The sequence below is a fragment of the Schistosoma mansoni genome, chromosome 2 (genome assembly GCF_000237925.1).
Source record: "Schistosoma mansoni strain Puerto Rico chromosome 2, complete genome".
In the NCBI taxonomy this organism is placed as follows: domain Eukaryota; kingdom Metazoa; phylum Platyhelminthes; class Trematoda; order Strigeidida; family Schistosomatidae; genus Schistosoma; species Schistosoma mansoni.
In genome coordinates this window covers 33,797,471-33,821,060 of record NC_031496.1, presented here as the reverse complement: position 1 = coordinate 33,821,060, position 23,590 = coordinate 33,797,471, and the positions used below count along the sequence as shown (strand labels likewise).

Here is a 23,590-nt window from a genome sequence, read left to right as displayed (position 1 = left end):
GAAGAATTATGACGCTTCATGGTCAAAGCCGAGATCCTTCGGAAATCATGAGGTCGATGTCCCTTGTAACGATCAGGAAAACAACTAATAAAGGTACATGGAACGTCCGGACAATGTGGAAGACGGGGAGCGCCAATTAAAAAGCTGCGAAAATGAGGAGATACAATTTAACAGTGCCCGGAATAAGTGAGACCCATTGTTCACAAGATGGAGAGAAAAGACAAGTTATGTGTATTAAATTTCCCAAAGATCCTACTTTTGTTTTTTTCATATTGTAGTCTCGTTTCAATTCACATCAAGCACACAAAGTGAGTACTTTCTAAACTTTCTACACTAGTTAGCTTGGTGTTGTGACGTGCGTTTCAAGGACATGCGTTTCGTCCTTGCATCTCGTCCTGCATCCCAGAGTAGATGTTCACTCTGGGACTTGAACCCAATACCGTTCACTTCAAATGCCATCACGTTATCCACTTAGCTACTGATTCTTGATAGCCACTTGCTTGCGCAATTCTTTTTTTTTATGTTCTTAGTTATTTATTCAAGAGGAATCATATACTCAACCTATAAATATTCACATTAATTAACATATGAACATCGTTCTTTCATACTTATTGCTCTTTTCATTAATCTTCATTGATGAGAACACTTCGAATGTTATCATATAAAGTATGTATGCTGAATTTTCAAGATTAATACCATTACGTTTAAATGTTGTAAGCAACCCACGAAAAACCTTGAAATATTGTTATATCCGGTGGAGATTTATGAATAGTAACTTTGAGAACTATCTATGGAGCAATATGATATGCATATTTCCTATTGCATAATTGCTAAGTAACTAAACTATTCATATTCGTGTTCCTTTTATTATAAGCTTTATTTTGACCTACAGACTACTAGCATACGATTTACCATTCTTGAGTTATCCCGTCTATTGATTACTGTTCCCCTTATGCACAGCCACATTTGGCAAAGTCTTGTACAAATGTTATTTTCTATTTTATGGTACGATGTGGTCAGTTTGTTTGGTATATAAGCCCAGTATGTTTGAGAGGCTGTTATTGGTGTTTTGGACTTAACTGGCTTTGCTAGGCAAAAAGCAGGACTGACAAGTACTCAAGACTGCTCATACGGCTTTTGTGTATCATTGGGCGATCAATAAATTCACTTCTCTCTCGTTGGTGGGAATCAGCACGTTCATATATCAAACAGGGCACGCACGCACTCAAGCACTCGATATAACAATATAATGAATTCATATTATTCTGATATAATTATTGTAAATTATGCTGTTACCACTTACTACAGACATTAACTCCAACTGACGTTTCTCTTCATTTTCCAAATTGATATCTGAACTATTCTGTTTAATATTTGCATTAACATCTACACGTTTATCTTGGAGACGTTCAGAGGATTCACGTTGTATAACAGATTCATAAACTGCTTGATCAATATTATAGTTTAATACAGGGGTTTCAATTCCACATAAATAATCACCAAATAAAACTAATTTCTCTATTCGAACAAAATCTGCCACAGTTTCTGGATCCCAATCACCTGTGTAATAATATATCTGTAAGATAATTAAAACAGAATAACCCCCCAAAAGAGATAGCATAATTAGAAAGTACTGGTAATAAACGGTAGTAAAATATGCCGTATCGTCTACCTACCCACCAAACTACCTAGAAGTAACTGAAAGATAATTTTCCTTATTTTTGTGTCTCATTGATCAGTAACAACAAATACAATCTTCTATTCTCTCTCTGAAACTCTTTGATGAGGTAGCTAGTGCATGGAGAAATCATTCACTTGCGAATGATCAAATTCAACGATCTATTAATCAATGGTCAATTGTAGTGACCATGTTTCAAAAGCATTATTGTTGTTATTGTTAAGAGAATTTATTCCTTATCTTCGAATCAATGATTATATCCTTTTCCAATATTACCGGTATAATTTTAATTCCTTTTATTATTCAGTTGATTAATTTTATAGTACTATGATGATATGATATAGTGACACTTAGGACCAATATAAATTTGCGCCAAAGCTTATCTTAACTTGTCGACTAAGATAATTAATTGATAATTGACCAGTAGAGTTCAATCAGTATCGGGTAGAGACAAGTATCTAACTCAGATAATGGATGAATGGTTGCGCAAGATCATGGATCGATTGAAGTTAGACATTAACACCGATGGATGCCGGTCGTCTCAGTGGTCTGAAGGTGAAGCGTTCGCGCGCGAGACCGAAGGTCCTAGGTACGAGTCCCGCACGCGGAATCATGGGTGCGCATTGTTGAGAAGTCCTATACTAGGACGAAACAACTGTCTAGTGCTTCCAAGTTCTCAATGATGGTCTAGCTTACATCGACTCATGAATTCAACTATTAAAATCACTACAATCTTTACAAACCTCCATTCTGATCAGAATTAATTAATAAACAGAAGCTTTATGTAAATCTTATTACTAAGAACAGTCATATCATTAGTATTAATTAACTTTGGAAGAATTTTTAGTAACAAATGAAAATGTTATGACAGAAATTAATAAAAAACAAGACCACTTAGAACATACTTTAGGTGTTAAATCAAGCATAGGTTTGAATCCGGCAACGAATGCTTCTTCAGAAAGAAAAGTAGCTTTATACAAGTTACCATCTTCAAAGATATGATATAAAGTAGAAGATTTATCTGAATCATCATCCAACTTTTCATCACAGTTAAGTTCACCTTTTAATCGAAGTACAAGAGATGTTGTTGGTGTAATTTCTTCATAGTTTGGTTTAACAGATAAACGTGTAAGCCAACTAGCTGCTTCAGTGCATAATTTAGCAACAAGTAACCAATCATCTAGATGTGGTCGAAGTGTAGGATCACGATGATTTGGTGGTGGTAACCAATGTTCAGGATGTAAAATCATCCATTCAGTCCATAGGCATAATGCAGAAAGAAGAATTCGTGCATCTGGTGATATCCAACCTGGATTAGAATCCATAGGAGGAGTCTATAAAAATTATACATAAAAATAAAGATATAATTGATTAGAGCTTATTTGATTGGGTAATATTCAGTTGGGTTATAATTATTTTTTATAAACCTAACATTGTTATAATGAAGTAGCTACAGAATGTTCAAAGTAATAAAACTGAATACAATATGCACAAAAGTAATCACATAAACGCGATTTTCTCCCTCGAAGTGCAAAATGTTACTTCAACATTGGGTTGCATGGACACCTGAACTAATGATAGGGAGTGAAGTAGTTGAGCGTATCGACCGCTTCACTTATCTTGGGAGTCTCATCAGCCCATGTGGTCTGGTATATGAGGAAATCTCAGCACGGATACAGAAGGCTCATCTAGCTTTCGCCAACTTGCGTCATTTATGGCGTAGACGAGATATCCGTCTAGCAACCAAAGGACGGGTTTACTGTGCAGCAGTTCGTTCCGTCCTACTTTATGGCAGTGAAACATGGCCGATAAGAGTAGAGGATATTCGTAGGCTACTAGTGTTCGATCATAGATGTCTTCGAAGTATTGCTCGTATATCCTGGGACCACCGAGTGAGTAATGCAGTTGTAAGGAGACGGGTACTAGGTAAGGATGGCAAATCGATTGATGAAGTAGTGAAACTTCAACAGTTGAGATGGCTGGGACACGTGTTACGTATGCCCAACCACCGACTGCCCCGACGTACAATGTTTCATGGTGTAGGAATAGGTTGGAAGAAAGCTAGGAGCGGTCAGACCAAAACATGGCATAAATCCATGAGGTCACTGACAAGTGAACTGAGCCATTTTGGTAGGTATAGACTACCTGGTTGTGATTCGCGAGAAGATAGCAATCGATGGTTAGAGACCTTGAATGAAATGGCTCAAAATCGTTTGCAATGGCGAAGGTGCATACACTCTTTGTGTTCTCCCGAATTCTAATCTTCTGAATTCTTCATGTCTCTACCTTTTTTCTCTCTCCAAATTTATTTCATTGGATTATACTTCTTCAATAACATCTTCAAACCCTATTCTTTCACATAATGCTTATACTCTTACTACTTCTACCACTATGGGGTTTGAATCGACAACCTCATCTCTTTCTTCCAACCTACTCCTACACCATGAAACATTGTACGTCGGAGCAGTCGGTGGTTGGGCATACGTAACACGTGTCCCAGCCATCTCAACTGTTGAAGTTTCACTACTTCATCAATCGATTTGCCATCCTTACCTAGTATCCGTCTCCTTACAACTGCATTACTTACCCGGTGGTCCCAGGATATACGAACAATGGCAATACCAATTTTGAAAGCACCCCATAAGCCTAACATTGACGTTTTAAAGTGAAATAATTTTAAATGAAAATATTATTTACCTCTTGAAGTAATTGTGCTGCTCTTCTACATACTAAACTAAATGTATCCAATGCAAAACGTGCAGCATGATCATGATGAACCGAACGTAATGCTTCAATTTCAGTAAGACGTGATGATGGAACAAAATTATCCATACCTATATTTAAAGGTATTTTATTATCATTATTCACATTGATTTTAGATTCACTTATTCGATTTTTTACAGAATTATTCATTGTATTTGTTTGATTTGTCATAGATGCAGCACGATCCACATTGAACATATTCACAACAAATAATTGACATAAACGTTCAGTTGATAAAGGACATGGTTTTTGTGCTAACAAACCAGATAAAGCTTGAAGAGTTAATGAAGCCACTTCCGGAAATGTTTCCATACTGACAAAATAAAAAAAATAGAATTAAATTACCGATTGTTAAAGAACTAATAAAATACTCTACCGATTACAGAAGAAAATAAGCATTTTTTAGACATAGTTAAGTTAAAAGGGTTTATGGAAACAGGTTTAATTTGTACGCAGGACTTTATCAAGGATGGGACGCAGAACGTTTAGGTCTCGTGGCGGACTTCATGATGTTTCTGAAATTCTAGTGAGAACTTGAGTGACTATAGTAGAGTCCAGACGTTTAGAGAGTGTGTTATATCCTAGTGAAAACATAAGTACGGGTAACTTCCGGGACTTATTAATGGACTATTATTCTATATATATTCTTACTGTATAACTATTCAGTGATTAGATTTAATCTATATATATATATATATATATATATATATATATTCATCTTATTATAAGCTTCATTTTGACCTATGGATTATTACTGTACGATTTACTGTTCCTAAATTATACTCAGTTTATCGAGTACTGTCTCCCACGTTCACAGCCACATTTAGCTTGATCTTGAACAAATATTATTTTCTATTTTATGGTGTAATGCGGTCTGTCTGTCTGATATATAAACCGAGTATGCTTGGAATAAATGATTCGCATAGTAGAAGCCGTTATTGGTGTTCTGGACTCAATTGGAAGGGCTAGGCGGACAAAGGACCAATAAGGACGCTAGACTATTTATACTGGTCGAACGTCATTGATTTGTCACAGTGTTAAGATCGAAAAGGTCGATTTCGATTGGCGGATAATTCACGTGATAAAAGCCGGACACAAAAATCAATAACGAATTGTCATACGTCTATTTTTTATAAAGTCATAACAGAGTGAAATAGTTGTCACCGATTGCAGTGGATGATCGCCGCGTTATATTGTGAATTGATTAAAGCTGAGATTATGATATTGGACGCCATACTTATCACAGGTCAACAATTGTAGTGTTTCTTGATATCAGGGCTGCCTTCGATTCGTTGGACAGGACTGCTCTCTGGGATTGTCTATTGAATAAGGGTGTGCCTGAGAAGTTTGTTAACATGCCAAAAGCCCTATCTACAAAGACCTCAGGCACAGTGAGTGTATACAACCACGCCTCTCCACTGTTCCATTCAAGCAGTGGGGTTAGGCAGGGTTGTCCAATCTCACCATTTCTCTTCAACTTTGCCATCGATGACATTCTGGAAACAGATCTGATAGATGTAAGTAATGGTGGTGTGAATCTGTTGCCTGGAGAAAGACTTATCGGCCTTGAGTATGCGGATGATATTGTCTTAGTGTGAGATAATACCCAAGCCATGAAATCCACACTTAATCAGTTGGTGGTCAGTATTCGTAGGTATGGTATGGGCTTTGCAACATTGAAGTGCAAAGTGGTTTTACAAGACTGACAGGACCCTAATCCTGCACTCACGCTGGGTAGTGAGCAGATAGAAGTAGTTGAGAAGTTCGTGATCAGTATTTGACATGGTGTCGTCGTATGAAAGAAAGATGTACAGGAATGGCTTCTGTTGGTCCTTCACAACTCCCTAGTTGGGATCCTAGAGATGGTGCAACACAGTGGCTAGAAACGTTATCAGATATGGCTCAGAAGAGAAGCCAGTGGCGATCCTGCTGTAACCTTCTTTTACTTTCTTCATAAAAAGTGGCCGTAACTTCTTGGACTGAAAGAATTCCTTCTGCTTGTATCTTTCTGTTTCCCCCACTACTAATACTTTTTCACTACACTAACTCGTGGTCGTTATTGTTCTTTTTTCTTTTATATGCACCTTACACTTGATCTCTTCCCATTCTCACTGTTATAGTGTGGCGCATATGTATCTGGTTCCCTCCTCGAACTAATATTTATGTGTTCAAATAAATGAATAAATAAAGGTGGATACGGAGGATCCACCAATCCGGTTAAAGTGCCGGACATTCGCTTTTCGTCTTCTCAATTTTGTAAACAACACTCCCGCTGCGAAAAGTATGTGAAAAAAACAGGATTTAAACCTAAAATCTTCAATTAATCACACTTAATTTTACACACATAACGGAATAACTTCATGTAGACGACGTGAAAAACATTGAAACAAGTGTCACACTAAAAAGTATTTCTTTTAAAACACAAACCAAAGGGATTCACTTAGTTTGTTTATTGATAATTCAAATATCAAACCAATTAAAATCCCAGTAGTTCGCTAACAACAACCATAGAGATTAATTTTAACGAAGGCATATAGCTTACCCAATTTTGGTATATAATTTTCCATGTGCATGAATAAATGCCAAACCGAATTGTTTACTTAACTGAAAATATAAACAGTGAAAGGTAAATAAATAAATTTAGTTCAGTTCTAGTATTTTTAGTATGTGATCATCAGTGAAATCCAGGATAGGCGTTTCGTCCTACTTGGAACTCATTAACTGGATATACGTTTCACATTTCAGTATTAATGTTCAGATTGAAATCCAAACCTAGTATCAATCGCTCTTAATGTGTCTAGTTTTATTTATTATATGACTCAAAAAAAAATTATCAGACAACATCAAAGAATTTTCAACACAAACGTCAAGACAGTTCTACTGTACCGAACTGAAACTTCAAGAACTACCACAACCATCAACAAACAAGTACAATAATAAATAACTATCTACGTAAGATACTCAATGTCGATCGACCGGAGACCATCAGCAACAACCTACTGTGGGAGAGAACAAACCAACTTTTATCTGAGGAGGAAATTACAAAAATAATCTGCAAGTCGGTAGGATATATATTGCAGAAATTATTAAACTGCATCACAAGGGAAGCTTCAACTTGAAATCTTGAAGGCGAAAGAAAAAGAAGCAGACCAAATAACACATTTCGACAAGAATCGGGAACAAGTATAGAAAGGATAAACAGCACTTGGAAACAAACTGAAAGGAGAGCACAGGACACAGTTGGTTGGAGAATCTTTGTCGGTGGCCTGTCCTCTACGAGGGGTAACAGGCGTAAGTAATTTTATTTATAATTTTAATTAGAAACTGATATCAATTTAAGCATCCTAATGAAAATTAAAAACATCAATTTATTATAGTGCCAGTATGATATTTTCAAAGTCCTAATTGAAAACGGTTTAATTGTGCACTGAACAATAAATCGGTTAACCCCACGAAATCTTCGTTCACTACATTATAATTAAAGTGTGACATTTCAGTTGAAATTTTCGGAAATACGCTACAGTATTGGATATTTGAATAGAACGCAACAATCCCACCACAGTAATAAATGTAAAAGACAAAATGGAATCTATTTAAAGAATATTTTATTTCGACTGTTTAACCATTTATACAATTAATGTCGGTCTAATTATATTGTCATAAATGTGGAAATTTCAGTGAATTCGTATTTTATTTATTTATTTAAACACATGAATATTGGTACAAAGTGGCACCAGATACATATGCGCCACACAAATCTCATTTGATTTGTGTGAGGGCCGTGATACTGCCCAGCTTCCCAAACTGAAGCAGTTGGTTTTGCTTAGGGGGCCACACCCCGAGCCTTTGACCTAAAGGTCTGATCCACAAGGCAGTGGAGCACCGTAAGGAGATGCAGTCGCATGGTAGCCAGTGACCAACGATTGATTCATACGCCATTTGTTCCCTCAAGATACTGGAGCCCATGTGCACCATCGGTTTGGAATGAGGGTTTTCCAACTCCCCTAGGTTGATTATCCGTGTCCACCAACCCTGTAAAACCTAACAGTTCATATATTCCATATTCGGTCAAGTCATTTGTTATTTATAATATCACAAAGACTAACAGTCAGTCAGCTACAACGTAGGACTAGGCACATATATGCATTGGTCCAAGTTGCCATACCTCGTTAGCACAACAAGATCAACACCGGATTCATAGAAATAATTAATTCAGTGGTGGTAGTATATAAAAGATAGGTTGTATATAAGGATATAGTATAGGAAGGAAAAAAGTTATGAAGCAATTTTAATCTCAAGGTAATCTTAAGGAAGATTGTATACACTTACGCCATTGTGATCGATTCTGAGCCATGTCACACAGTCTCCAACCATTGGTTACGATAGTTACGCGGACCCCAACCAAGTAGTCTGCATCTGCCATCAGAGTCAAGCTCTGATGCCATGTTTTGGTTTGGCCGCCCCTAACTCTTTTCCAGCAGATGTGAGCAATATTTCTAAGGCATCTGTGGTCAAAAACTAGTAACTTACGAGTATCTTCTACTCGTAAGGCTAACACAAGTTATTCGACTGCTTTAATAGTTTCGTTTTATTTAATATTAGTATTTGTATCAAATAACTTTACAATGAAAGATAGCATATAACAGTTCAATGATGATGAAGAGACTCACTTCAATTAAAGAGATATTAGCATATTCTTCAGCTTCTGCCTGTGCCTCTTCATCATCTTCATCTTCATTGTCAACTTCAAGTTCAGGAGTTGATGAATTTAATTTTTGTATTGATTTTCCTTGAATATTGTTGCTTTCATCAATAGTTGGTTTGATATTTGAATGCATTAAACGTCGTCCACCTTGAATAACAGTAGTCTGACCATCAATTGGATGAATCCATATTTCAGCACGTTGAAATCGTGGATTATATGAACTAAATCCAGAACAATGTGGTTGAACTGATTCAGTTTTTGGTTTCTGAAACTGACGTTCAAAAAAGACCACTTTTATTGAAACAAAAGTATATGAACTGATTATTAACGTCATCCGCAATTTTTTTATGAGTTGAGAGACTACCTGGAATCTAATAACTTTTGTCTAATAGAGCTAGAAATGTGATTGGCCATTGAGGATAGACAAACAAGCACTTAGCCTACTGACTATTAAATATGTGATTTATTTTCCTTTTAGTGATCTCTACTCTGGACCCCCTGACTGTAACCGCTTGTAATCATACTGGCTCTCTATTCTGGGTCATTAATCCTGGATTCTATATAATGTGACTAGTCTCATTATCATATTAACGTATCATCCTAGTATATCTGAGAGAGAAAAATATTTTAAACCAACCATTATATCAAATTGGTGACGGGGTGTTTTAAAACAAACCTTACTACATTTTGTGATCGGATATATTTTGTCAGTCAAAAAAATGGATACTTTGGAAGTAATATTAGATCAATTTGTGCAAACTCAAGTGAAAATTATCAGTATCTTGGAGAAAACTGTGCTTAATAATATTGACACTAGGCAAGATTCAAATGTTTCTATGTTGGATTCCGACCAGTCTAATAATTTAACTATATCGACTGAAGTCCTAGATTGATATTAGAATGATGTTCCAAATAAATTAAATTTATGGTAATATTTTACCAGATATCGGTTGTTTTAATTACTCATTTATTCCCCATGAAACATTAATTAAATGTGAGGAACAAGTTCTAAATGAGTTAAAATCTGATTACAGTTCTGATGGTGCCACATTAGGTGTCATTTGTCTCCATAATGAATTTATTTCCAGTGATATCCCTAATGAATGTGACAAATATGGCCCAAATGAGTCAAATTCCAGTCACATGAAAGATGAGAAGAACATACATTTCATTCTTTACACGAGTCAGAATCACATGGTGGAATACCTCTATGTGTATGCCCTAATGGTCATATACAATCGAAGTGTGAGATATGTGAAGACAATACCGATCAGGAACATCGGATGGTTTATAAAATCGCAATATTAGGAACCTACATCGTTTCGTTATTCTGGTTAACGGAATACAATGAACAGCTTGAATGCAACTAGAAGATCTGGACCTTGCAGATGATCTGGCCCTTCTGTCCCATAGACACGAACAAATGCAGATGAAGACAACTAGCGTAGCGACAGCCTCTGCATCAGTAGGCCTCAACATACACAAGGGAAAAAGCAACATCCTCAAACACAACACGAAGAATACCAACCCAATCACACTTGATGGAGGAACTCTAGAAGATATGTAATCCTTCACGTACTTGGACGGCATCGTCGAGGAACAAGGAGGATCCGATGTAGACGTAAAGACAAGGATTGGCAAAGCAAGTGCTGCATTCCTACAGTTGAAGAACATATGGAACTCAAAACAAGTGTTAACCAATATCAGACTCAGAATCTTCAATATGAACGTCAACAGTTTTATTGTACAAAGCTGAAACTTGAAGAACTACTACAACCATCATCAAAGAAGTACAAGTATCGATAAACAATTGTCTACGTAAGATATTCAATGTCCATTGGTTGGATACCACCAGTAATAAACTGTTGTGGGAGAGAGCAAATCAACTTTCAGCTGAAGAGGAAATTAGGAAAAGACGTTGGAAGTGGATAGGAAACACATTGAGAAAATTACCAAACTCCATCACGAGGCAAGCGCTAACCTGGAACTCGGAAAGGAATCGAAAAAGAGGAAGTTCAAAGAACTAACTGAACCAGGGATTGGAAGCAGACATTAAAAGGACGAATACCAACTGGGAACAACTGGAAAGGACCGCCCAGACAGAGTTGGATGGAAGATGCTGGTGAGCGGCCTATGAGGGGTAACAGGCTTAAGTACATTGTTTCGTAGTGGAGGAGCTATATACATGCAGAGTAAGGGCAGATAGTATTAGTGTCACAATGCTGATCCAATCTTTTCAAACAAATGAGACAAAAAACTACCTACAAACTTAGAGGGGAATGTGATATGTAGTAAAAGGGAATTATCTTTCTATGACTTGACAGCAGTGAAACAGTAGCAACCACAGTTGTAGTTGATAAACATTCTAAAAATATTATTAGTATTATTTTCACCATTCACAAATATCGTATTGACTATTTCGACTCACAGCTTGTGAATCTCCATTTTTTCTAATGATGCGAAGTACAACAGCTTGAACCGACGCACTATTTTGGCAGATTCTACCTAGCTCATAACTGAGTGACCGTTTGTTCTCCTTAGTATGCATCACAGACTGATCCTAGACAACCATTGAAAGCCAGGAAGTATTGAATATCTGGTTAATCTTAGTGTGAGATCCCTTAATAGTGCGCATCTACGACCCAACCAGAAATCGACCCCAGTACCTTCAGCTCACATGACGAGCACTTGACATTTAGGACCATCGAATGGGCATTAAACGGTTTGCATATTCAACTTCAATCAACTGGCAACATTGTAAAATCATTTTTCACCGCTTTTAGTGGATATCTGCTTCATACTTGGAATCGTTAAATTCCATTGGTCAATGATTCTCAGTAGAACTCCGTGGATTTTCTCTCAAAAACTAGTCTTTTTTCTTGTACTTATTGATATTCTTTCGTTTATTTATCAAGTACAGATGGATTTATAAGTTATGTTTAGAGCTATACTGCCTTATATATGAGGTCTAACCATACTTGTCCAGTTAATCAAAATGAAGTAGGTATTGACGAAAATAGAACCTGCAACCTGATGGTTGAAACACGAGTGATTTGACCACTAAGCCACTGAGCTTGACTCACTAAACATAAACACTTCCGACTTTGTCTGTCCAACTATTGTAGAACTCATCGCACCCGAAAGTGTGAACCAACTTTAATTCAGAGGAATAAATAACATTACTATCTATTAATAATTCAATATTGAATTATTCACTAAACATACCTGCATAATCATGTTTTGAGCACGTGGTCGTATTTCATTAAATAAAGCCGCTAAACTTTGTGATGCCGTCGCAAATGGATTACTTGCAGCAAGAGTACGCATATAATAGAACATTGCATCTAAATGCCTGGACTGATTACGAAAAAGCAAGAAGAGGTACAACAAAGAGTGATGATATTTGATATTTAGAAAAAAGGAAACATGATTTTTAAAAATTTTTAAGTATAGTATATATACAAATTGAGCCTATAACGTAAAAACTGAATGTTTTTGTAACACTGCAACAGGATGTTGAAAATTACGCACATGGTAAAACTAGGCAAAACTGCCGATGTACAGCTCAAAAATGACCTTGAGATAAACCAATAAGGCATGATTCATTCAGGATGCAGCAGTTACAAGTGAACTATAAATTACATAGAAATAATAAAATTGCAATGGATGTGTAGTTTAAACGTGATCGATGAGCTTATTGAGATTAATGATGGATTTTATTCTATAGCGTTGTGGAGATTATCGTCTCATACTAGGAAAACAGGGTCGTCAAGAGCTTCCAAGATTGTAATAACTGTCCGGCATAGACCGATTCGAGATCCCAATAAGATTATGGGTTCATCGGACTGAAAATAGTATTACTTTTTGACAGGATTCATCCCATTTTACTACTACCAATTTGGTCAGGATGTTAGGGTTCAGGAATTTATTTATATAAAGCAATAACCTCAACCCTAACACTTCATTTTTACATTCACACACGTGGTTCTGTAGGTGCCCCCAAATAAAATTATCATCCAAACCATACGAAACACGAAATCTAGACGAAAACATGATTTCTAGCAACAAACTATCTACAATGAAGTTTCAAATTCATACTAATTATTAAAATCCATTATCTCAAATTTGATTGGTCGCACAAGACCGTCAGTAGGATATAGTTTTACGAGGTACATCTATCGAAAGTCATTTTATTGACAATTGTACAACATAGATTTAAGGCATTCTCCTTTGGTTGTTTGCCAGCTGAGAAAAAGTTCAAAGGCTGACTGTCTGTCAGTCAGTCAAACGCAACATAAAACCTGGTACATGAGTAAATCAGTTCAAATTGTCATACCATATTAACACAGAGAGATGAAACCGCTAGAATGAAACCTAGATTAGTGGAGGTAATTACAGTATTAGTGGCAGTCAATAAGATTAGACATCGAAGATACTGTTCGATAAATATGAACTAGTGAAACAAAAACATCTAAGAAGGAATTTAAAAACTTAGGAACTAAAGGCAGACAAACGATTTCGAGTCACGTCATTCAAAATCTTTAATCATTTATCAAATGTACCTTAACCGAGTAGTCTGCATCTACTTAAATGGCTCAGTATGTCAGTCAGTATCTTCATGGGCTGATGCATTGTCTAGGTTTAGTCGCCCCTAACTTTCCTCCATACTACTACTACACATCAGTCATCACCGTCCAACTAGGCATTCGGTGGATGGACATACATAACACATGTTCTAACCATCTCAGTCGGTCAAGATTCACTACCTCGTCAATTGATTTGCCATTTTTACATAGTATTTCTGTCAGAGTGACTTACTTGATGGTCCCAAAATGCACGACCAATCGTTCGAACACAACTATGGTTGGATACCAATGACCTGCATACATACCCTATTTTTAAATGTCATATTTTGCACCCATAATGTAGAACGGAGTGAACTGCTGTACAGTGAACTAGTCCTTTGGTTCCCAGATATCGGGTACCTCACCTATGCGACAAGTGACGCAAGATGGCAGAAGTCAAACAGACTTTTTAAATTAATACAGAGATTTAATCAGACACCAGTCAGTCCACCAGGGTTGATGAGACTTCCGAGATAAGTTAAGTGATAGACACAGTCAACTACTTCACTCCCGATCATTAACTCAGACGTTGAAGCAAATCAGTCCTGAAGCAACATTTGACAAATGGAAGGAGAGAAATCTACCTTGAGAATGCTAGCATTGGTGCTTCAATGAAAACTATCAAAAAATAAACACTAAAATTCGTGAAAAAAACCAACATTTTGTTGAAGAGGTTAAATTCCGCAAATACGTTTTAAGAAGGGATTAAATGGAAGATTATGTATATGATGGTTATTCAGTGTTGTTTTTAATCACTTGATTCAATATGTTGTGTGTGGGATTCGAGCCGACGCCCGTTTCAGACTGGTGCCTGAATTCAGCGCCTTAGACATCTCAGCCACACAATAACTGCACTTAATTCAGTGTATTATACTAATTGATAGAATAGTTTGCATAATATTTAGTTATATGATGAAAACCTTTGCTCTAATTCCTAAGTCTAACTTCTAACTCGAAATCTTAATCCTAATTCCTCATACCAATTTATGACCCTTTTTTGACCCTAGTTAGTAGGTGAGTTGTCTCAAGTCACTTTGGCCTCATTTAAAGGTCGTTTCACCCGTAATATCTAGCAGTTTACAGTCCTCAGATCAAGCTGGTACTTTCGAGAATGTTAAACCTTCAGAAAACTACCTACTTTCTGGCTGTGATCTTGAGTTTACTTTTATATATTTAAATTTTCGTCTTTCTGAGCCTGAACTTCTCAACTGAAGCCATCTTTTATTTAAACACAATTAAAGACACTTTTTCATCATTGATTGCTGACTCTTTGAGTACAGTTAAATGTTGACCTTAGGATAATTCTCCATAATATTTAAGTATATTAGGAATTTTTTTGAAAATTGTACTAAAAATATATAACCATAGGAATAGGATACGTATCCGCGAATTTGTAACAAATCTGTTCTATATGCGTGCAATATCCAGCCTTTTTCAGCACATTTAATAAGTGAATACTGCATATAAGAGAATTTAAGCACTAACTTTCACTTTATTCGCTTTCCCCATTCGATAAGTTCGAATGCACTACAGTAGCGTGTTCATAAAAGATATATGTAGATAGCTTTTAATGATTAAAATAAAGTCCTGCGTGAAAGTTACACTCTTATATACAGCACTAACATACTAAATAAACGGGGAAATTCTTAAAAATACTAGGTACTTGTTATATCCCCTGGTGAATTATGAATGGTAAATCTGAGGTCTATTATGGACAAATGTAATATGCCTATTTCCTATTGTATAGTTGTTAAATAAGTGACCTAATCGTATTCGTGTTCCTCTTATCATAACCTTTATTTTGACCTTTGAACTATTGTTATTGATTACTTTCCCCCTATCCATAGCCACATTGGCCAATTATTGTACAAATGTTATCTTCCTATTTTTTGGTATATTTTGGTCTGTTTGGTTAGTATATAAACCCAGTATGCTTGTGAATAAGGATTCATATTGCCGAGGCTGTATTTGTGTTCTGGACTTAACTGGCTGGGCTAGGCAGATAGGAAGGACCGGATTGCACCCATATATATATATATATATATATATATATATATATATATATATATATATATATATATATATTAAGAGGGCAAATTCATACGTTATAACAGTATTACAGTTTCATTGAACATTAAAAAAAGGATAGTTATCTTCGCATATGAATATATATATATATATATATATATATATTCAAATGCCCTGGTACGGCCGAGAGTGGGGAGGGGCCACCCTAATTCCAAACCAATGGTGCACATGGGCTCTAGTATCCTGATGGAATAAATGGCGCATGAACCAATTGTTGGTCACAGGCTACCATGGGACTGCATCTCCTTACGATGCTCCACTGCCTTGTGGGTTAGACCTTCAGGTCGAAGGCTCGGGGTGTGGCCCCCTAAGAAAACCACCTGGTTCGATTTGGGCACCCGTGCAGTATCACAGCCCTTGCGCAAAAATATGAAATAACGTGGCGCATATATGTCTGGTACCCCCTTGCAGCAATATGTGTTTAAATAAATAAATAAATATATTCAAAAAGAACAAAACATGTTCACTTACAGTATACAAAGCTAAAACAGCTAACTGATTATATGAACGACCATTTTTCGGCACTAATAATTGAGCCTTTTGATACCAACTAATGAAAGTTCAGAAAGCAAACAAATAATAATAATAGTAATAATAAGGGAAAAATCCATTTACTGAAAGTTGGTAAATACTTGATTTTGAACAAAATGTAAGAGTATATATATACGAATATTAATTATATGCTTGAGCTAATTCGATTTTCTCGGTAGACTAACGAAGGTCAATGACACAGTGACACGATAGGCTAATCTAATCCGTTGTCCCAGGGTCCGCTAACTAGAGGAAGAAGTCCAAGGCAAAGTAGGGGAATATATATTCCGTAAGCAGCCAAGTACAAGCAAATCATAAGGGGAAAAACTCAAACGTATATATATAGCGATAAATTATCCTTGGGTAGCATTACAAAATAGCACACTTAAAGATACAACGGACCAATGGCATTTAGGATATTTCACAAGTAGGAAATTCGACTCGAAGGTGAAAAGAGCGCTTTTGGCGCGAAAACAAAGAAATTCAAATTTTCAAAATAAAATTACAAAATTAGGCCATTTACCAAATAAGTTCTGGGGATTTGACATCCCCAACAATTAACATTTTTAAGATTAAAACAAACAAATTGAGTGAAAAGGATTTTGTGACAAGACCATAATTTATGGACGAATCAATCAAACTTAGGATAGCAGGTCTTGGATTTTGGCGCGAAATTCATTCACCCATTTGTCTAAATAATGTTTTGGTATTTTAGCTGATATCAGTTCGCGATGAACATCATAAATCTAATTCTTAACTCTAAACATCAACTGTAACTCATAATCCTTATTTTTCACACTGTTTTATAATCCTCATTTAGCCGTAGTAAGTAGGTAGATATTCTCTGAGTCATTGAGACGTCTCTCAAAGGTTGTCCACAAATTATAGTCTGACTGCAGTTGTTTATCTTTTTACTATGATCATGTATATAATATTATGCCGTTTAATCCATATACACTAAATAGTATGAATTGATTAGAGTTAGCACAAGTCTATTAATTCAGTTACACAACACTGAAGAAAATAAAAAAGGCAACAAAACGAAGATGTGGCATCAGTTCATGAAATTATTGGTTATTGTACTGAGGTTGCGGTCCAAGTGATAGTTGTGATCAACGGTTAGAGATGCTCACTGACATGACATAATGGGTCATAATAGCTTAGATGACTTTACTCCACATTTTAAGCTCCAGTACTTTTGTGATACATAATTTTTTTCCTTTTGTTTCTTTAAGCTATGTATAAACTAATGTTCATTTATTCGCATTATCATTACTATCACTCGCAAATGCCCTGGTACGGCCGAGTTTTGGGAGGGCCCGCCCTCTCTCTCGAAATGCTCTCACACGACCACGCGTATATAACCTCTGCCAGGGAAGTCCTACTCACTGCCTTCTCGTGGCATTACTGTTGTTTACGGAAGTGAGGACGAAGAGCGAATGTCCGGCGCTTTAACCGGGTTGGTGGACACGGATAATCAACCTAGGGGAGTTGGAAAACCCTGATTCCAAAACAATGGTGTACATGGGCTCCAGTATCCTGAACGGAACAAATGGCGTATGAACCAATTGTTGGTCACCGGCTATCATGGGACTGCATCTCCTTACGATGCTCCACTGCCTTGTGGGTCAGACCTTTAGGTCGAAGGATCCGGGTGTGGCCTCCTAAGAAAACCACCTGCTTCAGTCTGGACACCTGGGCATTATAATATCCCTCACACAATTAAATGAAATGACAGTTTCTTGTGTGGAGCATAAATATCTAGTGCCTCCTTGTACCAATATTTATGTGTTCAAATAAATAAATAATTACTACCACAATTATTTAAATTCCTTTTCTCATTTATGATGTCACTTTAATTTAGTTGTGCTAGTATAATATGGGAACTTGGGATAAGGCACATTTTTGTTACAGGCCTTACGTTGATTATGGTCACTATGGTAAAAAATGGGGAGTTTGGTTGCCATGTATAAACATTTCGAGATGATTCAAACGAAGAAAAAACATGTTTCCAAATTTCTCATTCTGCTGTAGGAAATAGATTTTAGCTCTTAACGTAAAAACTAGCAGCAGAACGTGTTTATTAGTCTAATTTGGCACAACTAGCATGATAGTACAATGAGACAGAAAATTCACAAATAAGGTGAAAATCATAGAGAAGGAAATAATGTTAACTGTGCTGAAAAGTCCAACATTAGAAGTATAATCCAAAAATTAGTAAGTGATAGAGATGAATGATATGAAATGATACTTAACTCAAAGTGATTTAGTGGTTGAGGAGTTCAACTTCCGAACCACTAGATCGCAGGTTGGAGTTCCACCCAACCTATTTCTGTTTAGGTAGCCAGGTAGTAACACTGATCCTTACACAAAAAGTGAGACTCGAAGTCAAGGACAAGAATCTGTGCTTCCTAAGTTGTATCATTACATACAGGGAGACTGAGAATGTTTGCAATTAGAACTCAAGATCATGACACACCATTTCTATCCTTATATTTTTTCCAACCTTCTGTAATCCCCACTGAGACCGGATGCTAGGGTAGACTGAGGTTGTGAATGCAACTAAATCAGTCGATAGTGATTTAAGTTATCTTTGGCTTGAAACCGTTATCTAACACCATGTACTTAACCTCGACATTACCCGCCTGGTTATTCTGGCAAAAGTGACTAACGCATCGCAAACGCCTATGGTCAAATAGTTGTAGCTTGCATATATCTTCTAATATCGCGGTTTGTTTGACGGTCAGAGATAAATACGGAGAAAACTGCAGGGCAGTAATATTTAATACTTGATAGATAGTCGAACATCTCGGATTCTCCATAAATGGTACGATCCAAGTTTGTATCCGTACCGAGATTTCGTCAGCTACCAACTTACCGGGTTTATAAGCTTTCCAAGACAAGTGAATTTGTCAATGAGCTCAACTACTTCGACTGAATTAACTGAACTGATATGATGTTATCTGTTTTCATAAACAACAACCATAATATATTTTCTTTAATTAATTAACTACTAGTATCAAGGTATTAGTAGCATTTTTAACACACGGAGATTTTTAATTTAATTAAGAAGTCTAAGTTTCATGCAATTTAGATGGATAATTTCGCAGAAACGTTTGCATATGTACAATGTCATTTTTATTATAAACTACCACCAATTAGAAAACCACTGAAGATCAAGGGATCACTGAACAACACCCAAGTGATCGTTTAGAGCTCTTGAACAGCAAACATATACGGTTTCATGCAGAATGGAATTCAGGACTTTCATGTATCGTAATAAGTATAATGCCTTTATACCAGTGAACCAGAATTTTATAGACTATATTTCGACATAATATTGGAGTTGAGGCACCAATTAAGTAACTCATGATACTTATATAAGGCCATGACCTAATAATTTTGATTTCAGACTATCAAACCGCTGGGTTGTGGGTTGGAACAACACACTAACTACTAGATAGCGTCGTCATTATACAGTTGATACAACTTATAGGTAATGAGTGAAAGTCGTATAATTATGGATCTGTAGAGACATGATTTACAAAGTAACTTTAAATCGAATATATAAGTGTGTTCTTCCATGACTAGAGATGGTATCAGTACAAAAATAGATGATTCAGTATGTACCAAGTAAAAAATCAATGTTACCAAATGTATGTAATTGAAAATAGTTAATCATTATGTTATTGTATGTATTAAACTTAAACTTACTTTCGTGCTTTACCAAAATTTCGTTCACCAACTAAAGTTTCCCTGTAACGAGCTAAATCACCAAGGAATAACATTAATTTTTGAGCACTTAAATAGACTAATCGTCGAGTTCTTGATTTCGTTTCTGGAGGTGGTCTACCATCTGATAATAATGGACCAAGTTGAATGTGGTGTATGCTTTGTATACGTTCAAGTAGAGAGGCTAATTGATTTGATCCAAAATCAATCACTTCAGATATACAAATTTTTTGAATAAGGTTAACTAATTGACTTTGGAGAAGTTTTGTAGTCTCTTCATTCTTATCTACTTTAGGAATTAACCTAGGATGAGATTTAAAGTTGCAGTTTAGCAAAACGTTTATTATTATTTTAATGTACATTGGAACAGGTGGAATGAAAATTAGATAATCAAATTACTAAGATAGATGGATTGCGTAGGAATAAAAGTATAAATTAAAACTGAACAAAACCTAAACTTAAGAGTAACTAAGTACAAGGTTGGGTAAGTTGAAGGAGTGTATACTTACGGCCTCTGATGCATGTAAAAACTGAAGTCTGGAAATATGGAACTATTTCAGTAGAATTCTATATATGCCTTTGAAGGCTAAATTTTTAATGTTATGGCGACCGTTATCGGCTAAATATAACACAACAAAACTTCTTATTGTTCTTTCTTTCATTGACCAACCAAGATAAAATTTATTTATTTAAACACAAATATTGGTACAAAAAGCACCAGATAAATATGCGCCTCACAAATCTCATTTGATTTGTGTGAGGGCTGAGATACTGCCCAGGTGCCCAGACTGAAGCAGGTGGTTTTCTTAGGAGGCCATACCCCGAGCCTTTGACCTAAAGGTCTGACCCACAAGGCAGTGGAGCATCGTAAGGAGATGCAGTCCCATGGTGGCTGGTGACCAACAGTTGGTTCATACGCCATTTGTTCCGTTCAGGATACTGGAGCCCATGTGCACCATCGGTTTGGAATCAGGGTTTTCCAACTCCCCTAGGTTGATTATCCGTGTCCACCAACCCGGTTAAAGCGCCGGACATTCGCTCTTCGTCCTCACTTCCGTAAACAACAGTAATGCCACGAGAAGGCAGTGAGTAGGACTTCCCTGGAAGAGGCTATATATTCGCGTGGTCGTGTGAGAGCATTTCGAGAGGGAGAGCGGACTCTCCCCACTCTCGGCCGTACCAGGGCATTTGGGGGCGGTGTCTGGTCGCACGCTCAATACAACTAGCTACACAAGCGTGGTTGAACTGATAAATACATAAAGCGACGGCGGAACAAGGCAATTTATCTTTATTTTGTGAAGTTACTATTGGCCGGCTGAAGGAATAAGGATATAGTTTTGTTGTATTGAATGTCCATTCTCTGAATTTTCTTATGCGCCGTATTGCTGTTTCACTGGCTATATCATACTGTCCATAAAGCTCCTTATTGAGATCACTACGAAGACGATCCTTCAAGAAGTGTGGTAAACAAGTCATAATTTTATTTTCGCTATATGTATGACACCATGATAGTTCTAAAAAACTAGGATGAAGCGCATGGCTTTTCAGAAATGTTTAGTAGAATTTATCAAGCAGTTACTTTCACGAAAAAAAAACTGTGAGATCATCCCTTCTTTCTAGACGTCTCATTGACGAGAAAACCTAAAGTGGGTATTAAAAAATATTTAGCGTGGACTGATTAAGCCGAGTTGATATACACACTTTTTAAGCCTTGTCCTGATACATTAAGAGCAAAATTTAGCTAAATGTCGGGTCGACAAACCTAACATTTTGTTTTGATGACACTAATGGAGAGGAGGTAAAACGTACCTATGATCCATCAAAGTGTCTAGCGCAACATGTGTGTAACAAAATCTAAGGTAAAATCACCAACAGTACCAATGAAATCTTTGTCCCTGAAATTACATTCCACAGGTGACAACCAGTTATATGATATGGCGAATAAGAAAAGAAGCAGAGCAAACACTTAATATGTCACCAAATTTGGAAAAATAACTCAATTTCACAGCAGATAAGTTGTAGCTCAAACTGCCCAACATAAAATGTTATTTCTAGGGAAGTTGACGGAGATTTGGATTTCAGGAACATAAGTTTCTTCAAGTCTGTAATTATGTTTTGGTAAATAGGAAAAGTGGATAAAAGATTTCTAACTGGTCACTTTAAGACCAAGAGGTGGATCAAAGCCAGGTAATAATTACAACGATCAAATAAAAACGAATCATTAATATAAATGAGTGATTAGTGACAAAGGCACTTTACAATTCACTTGACCAAATATATGTTAACTCAACACTATATCGTTTATGTAACATGTTGTATGTGGAGTGTCGGCTACCGCAAAACTGGATGAAATTACTGAGGCACATTTTATTCTTGTTTGATGTCATCAACTTGAATTTGTCCATAAGTTACAAAATTTCCTGCGTTTTATCAAGTTAATGATAATCAGTGACTTGGAGGTGTAAATGTTTGGCTTGTAATCAATGAATTTCGAATTTAAATATAATAAAGCCAATTTCAGTTTAATAAAACAACCTAACGCTGTTATTAATTAAATGCAATTAATAGTATTACTACCACTTATCGCTATAACTAAATGAATAAGATTAATAAACAACATACTGTGTAGATTGTGGGTTTTCGATCCATGAACGAAGTGATTCCAAGACAGTGTAAAATACCGACTTCCACATACCTTGTTCAACATGTGCCGTATTACAAAAGTCCAAGTCTGCAACTATTACACTTTCAAATAGTAAAAATAAACTATCACGAAGTCGCTTCACTGTACCCCACCAACGTAAAAATAATGCTTCTGGTTCTGTCCATTCTCTTCCTAATTCAGGATCCGATTGTAATGGTTCAAACAACACCATTGATTGAGCACATAGACCAGGTGGGATGAGTAGAGCTGACAGAGTAGCATCAAGTTGAACAATTTGTTGCATAGCCGATGCAATCATTTCACTTGATGAATTAAAAGAAGTTCAACAGATTATAACTCTATTACTATGAATGTTAATTGTACATATGGCTTCAGTAACATTATCTAAATGCAGCTAAAATACGGCATTCAAAAGTAATGAAAAGATATATATAAAGGAAAAATAGAACCCAAGATTTAGAGGTTAGAGGGATTGCACTTTACTCATTGTAATTGACTTAAAGCAATGTTACCCAGCGTCACCAATTACTGATCGCGAATATTGCGCTGAAGTCAATGAGGTAGTCTGTACCTACTACCGTGGCTAAAATAGAACACCACTAGCTTCTACACAAAACAGAGTGGTTTACAACCGACTACGTAAACCTATACTTTAGAAGTTGTCATTATTATTAGTGCAATAATTGGTAGAAACAACGTTCGGACAGTAAGTGGCTAAAAGCCAAGTATATATATATATATGTGCATAACTACCTCCCTAATAAATAATACCGAAAGTTTTGTTGAATGTAGTCTTACTGGGA

At 36.3% G+C, this 23,590-nt stretch overlaps 1 protein-coding gene across 1 annotated transcript in view; it reads right to left on the bottom strand.

Moving 5' to 3' along the window:
- Positions 1–23,590, bottom strand: part of Smp_131650 (hypothetical protein) — a 33,257-nt gene that overhangs the window by 5,210 nt on the left and 4,457 nt on the right. Inside the window, exons 3-11 of the mRNA XM_018796439.1 lie at positions 22,745–23,089; positions 20,105–20,425; positions 16,331–16,409; positions 12,372–12,503; positions 9,112–9,417; positions 6,984–7,045; positions 4,376–4,754; positions 2,584–3,012; positions 1,304–1,576 (exon numbers count right to left, since the gene is read on the bottom strand). Of these exons, the coding sequence (XP_018650652.1) occupies positions 1,304–1,576; positions 2,584–3,012; positions 4,376–4,754; positions 6,984–7,045; positions 9,112–9,417; positions 12,372–12,503; positions 16,331–16,409; positions 20,105–20,425; positions 22,745–23,089 (2,326 nt within the window). The remainder of the gene's footprint in view (positions 1–1,303; positions 1,577–2,583; positions 3,013–4,375; positions 4,755–6,983; positions 7,046–9,111; positions 9,418–12,371; positions 12,504–16,330; positions 16,410–20,104; positions 20,426–22,744; positions 23,090–23,590) is intronic.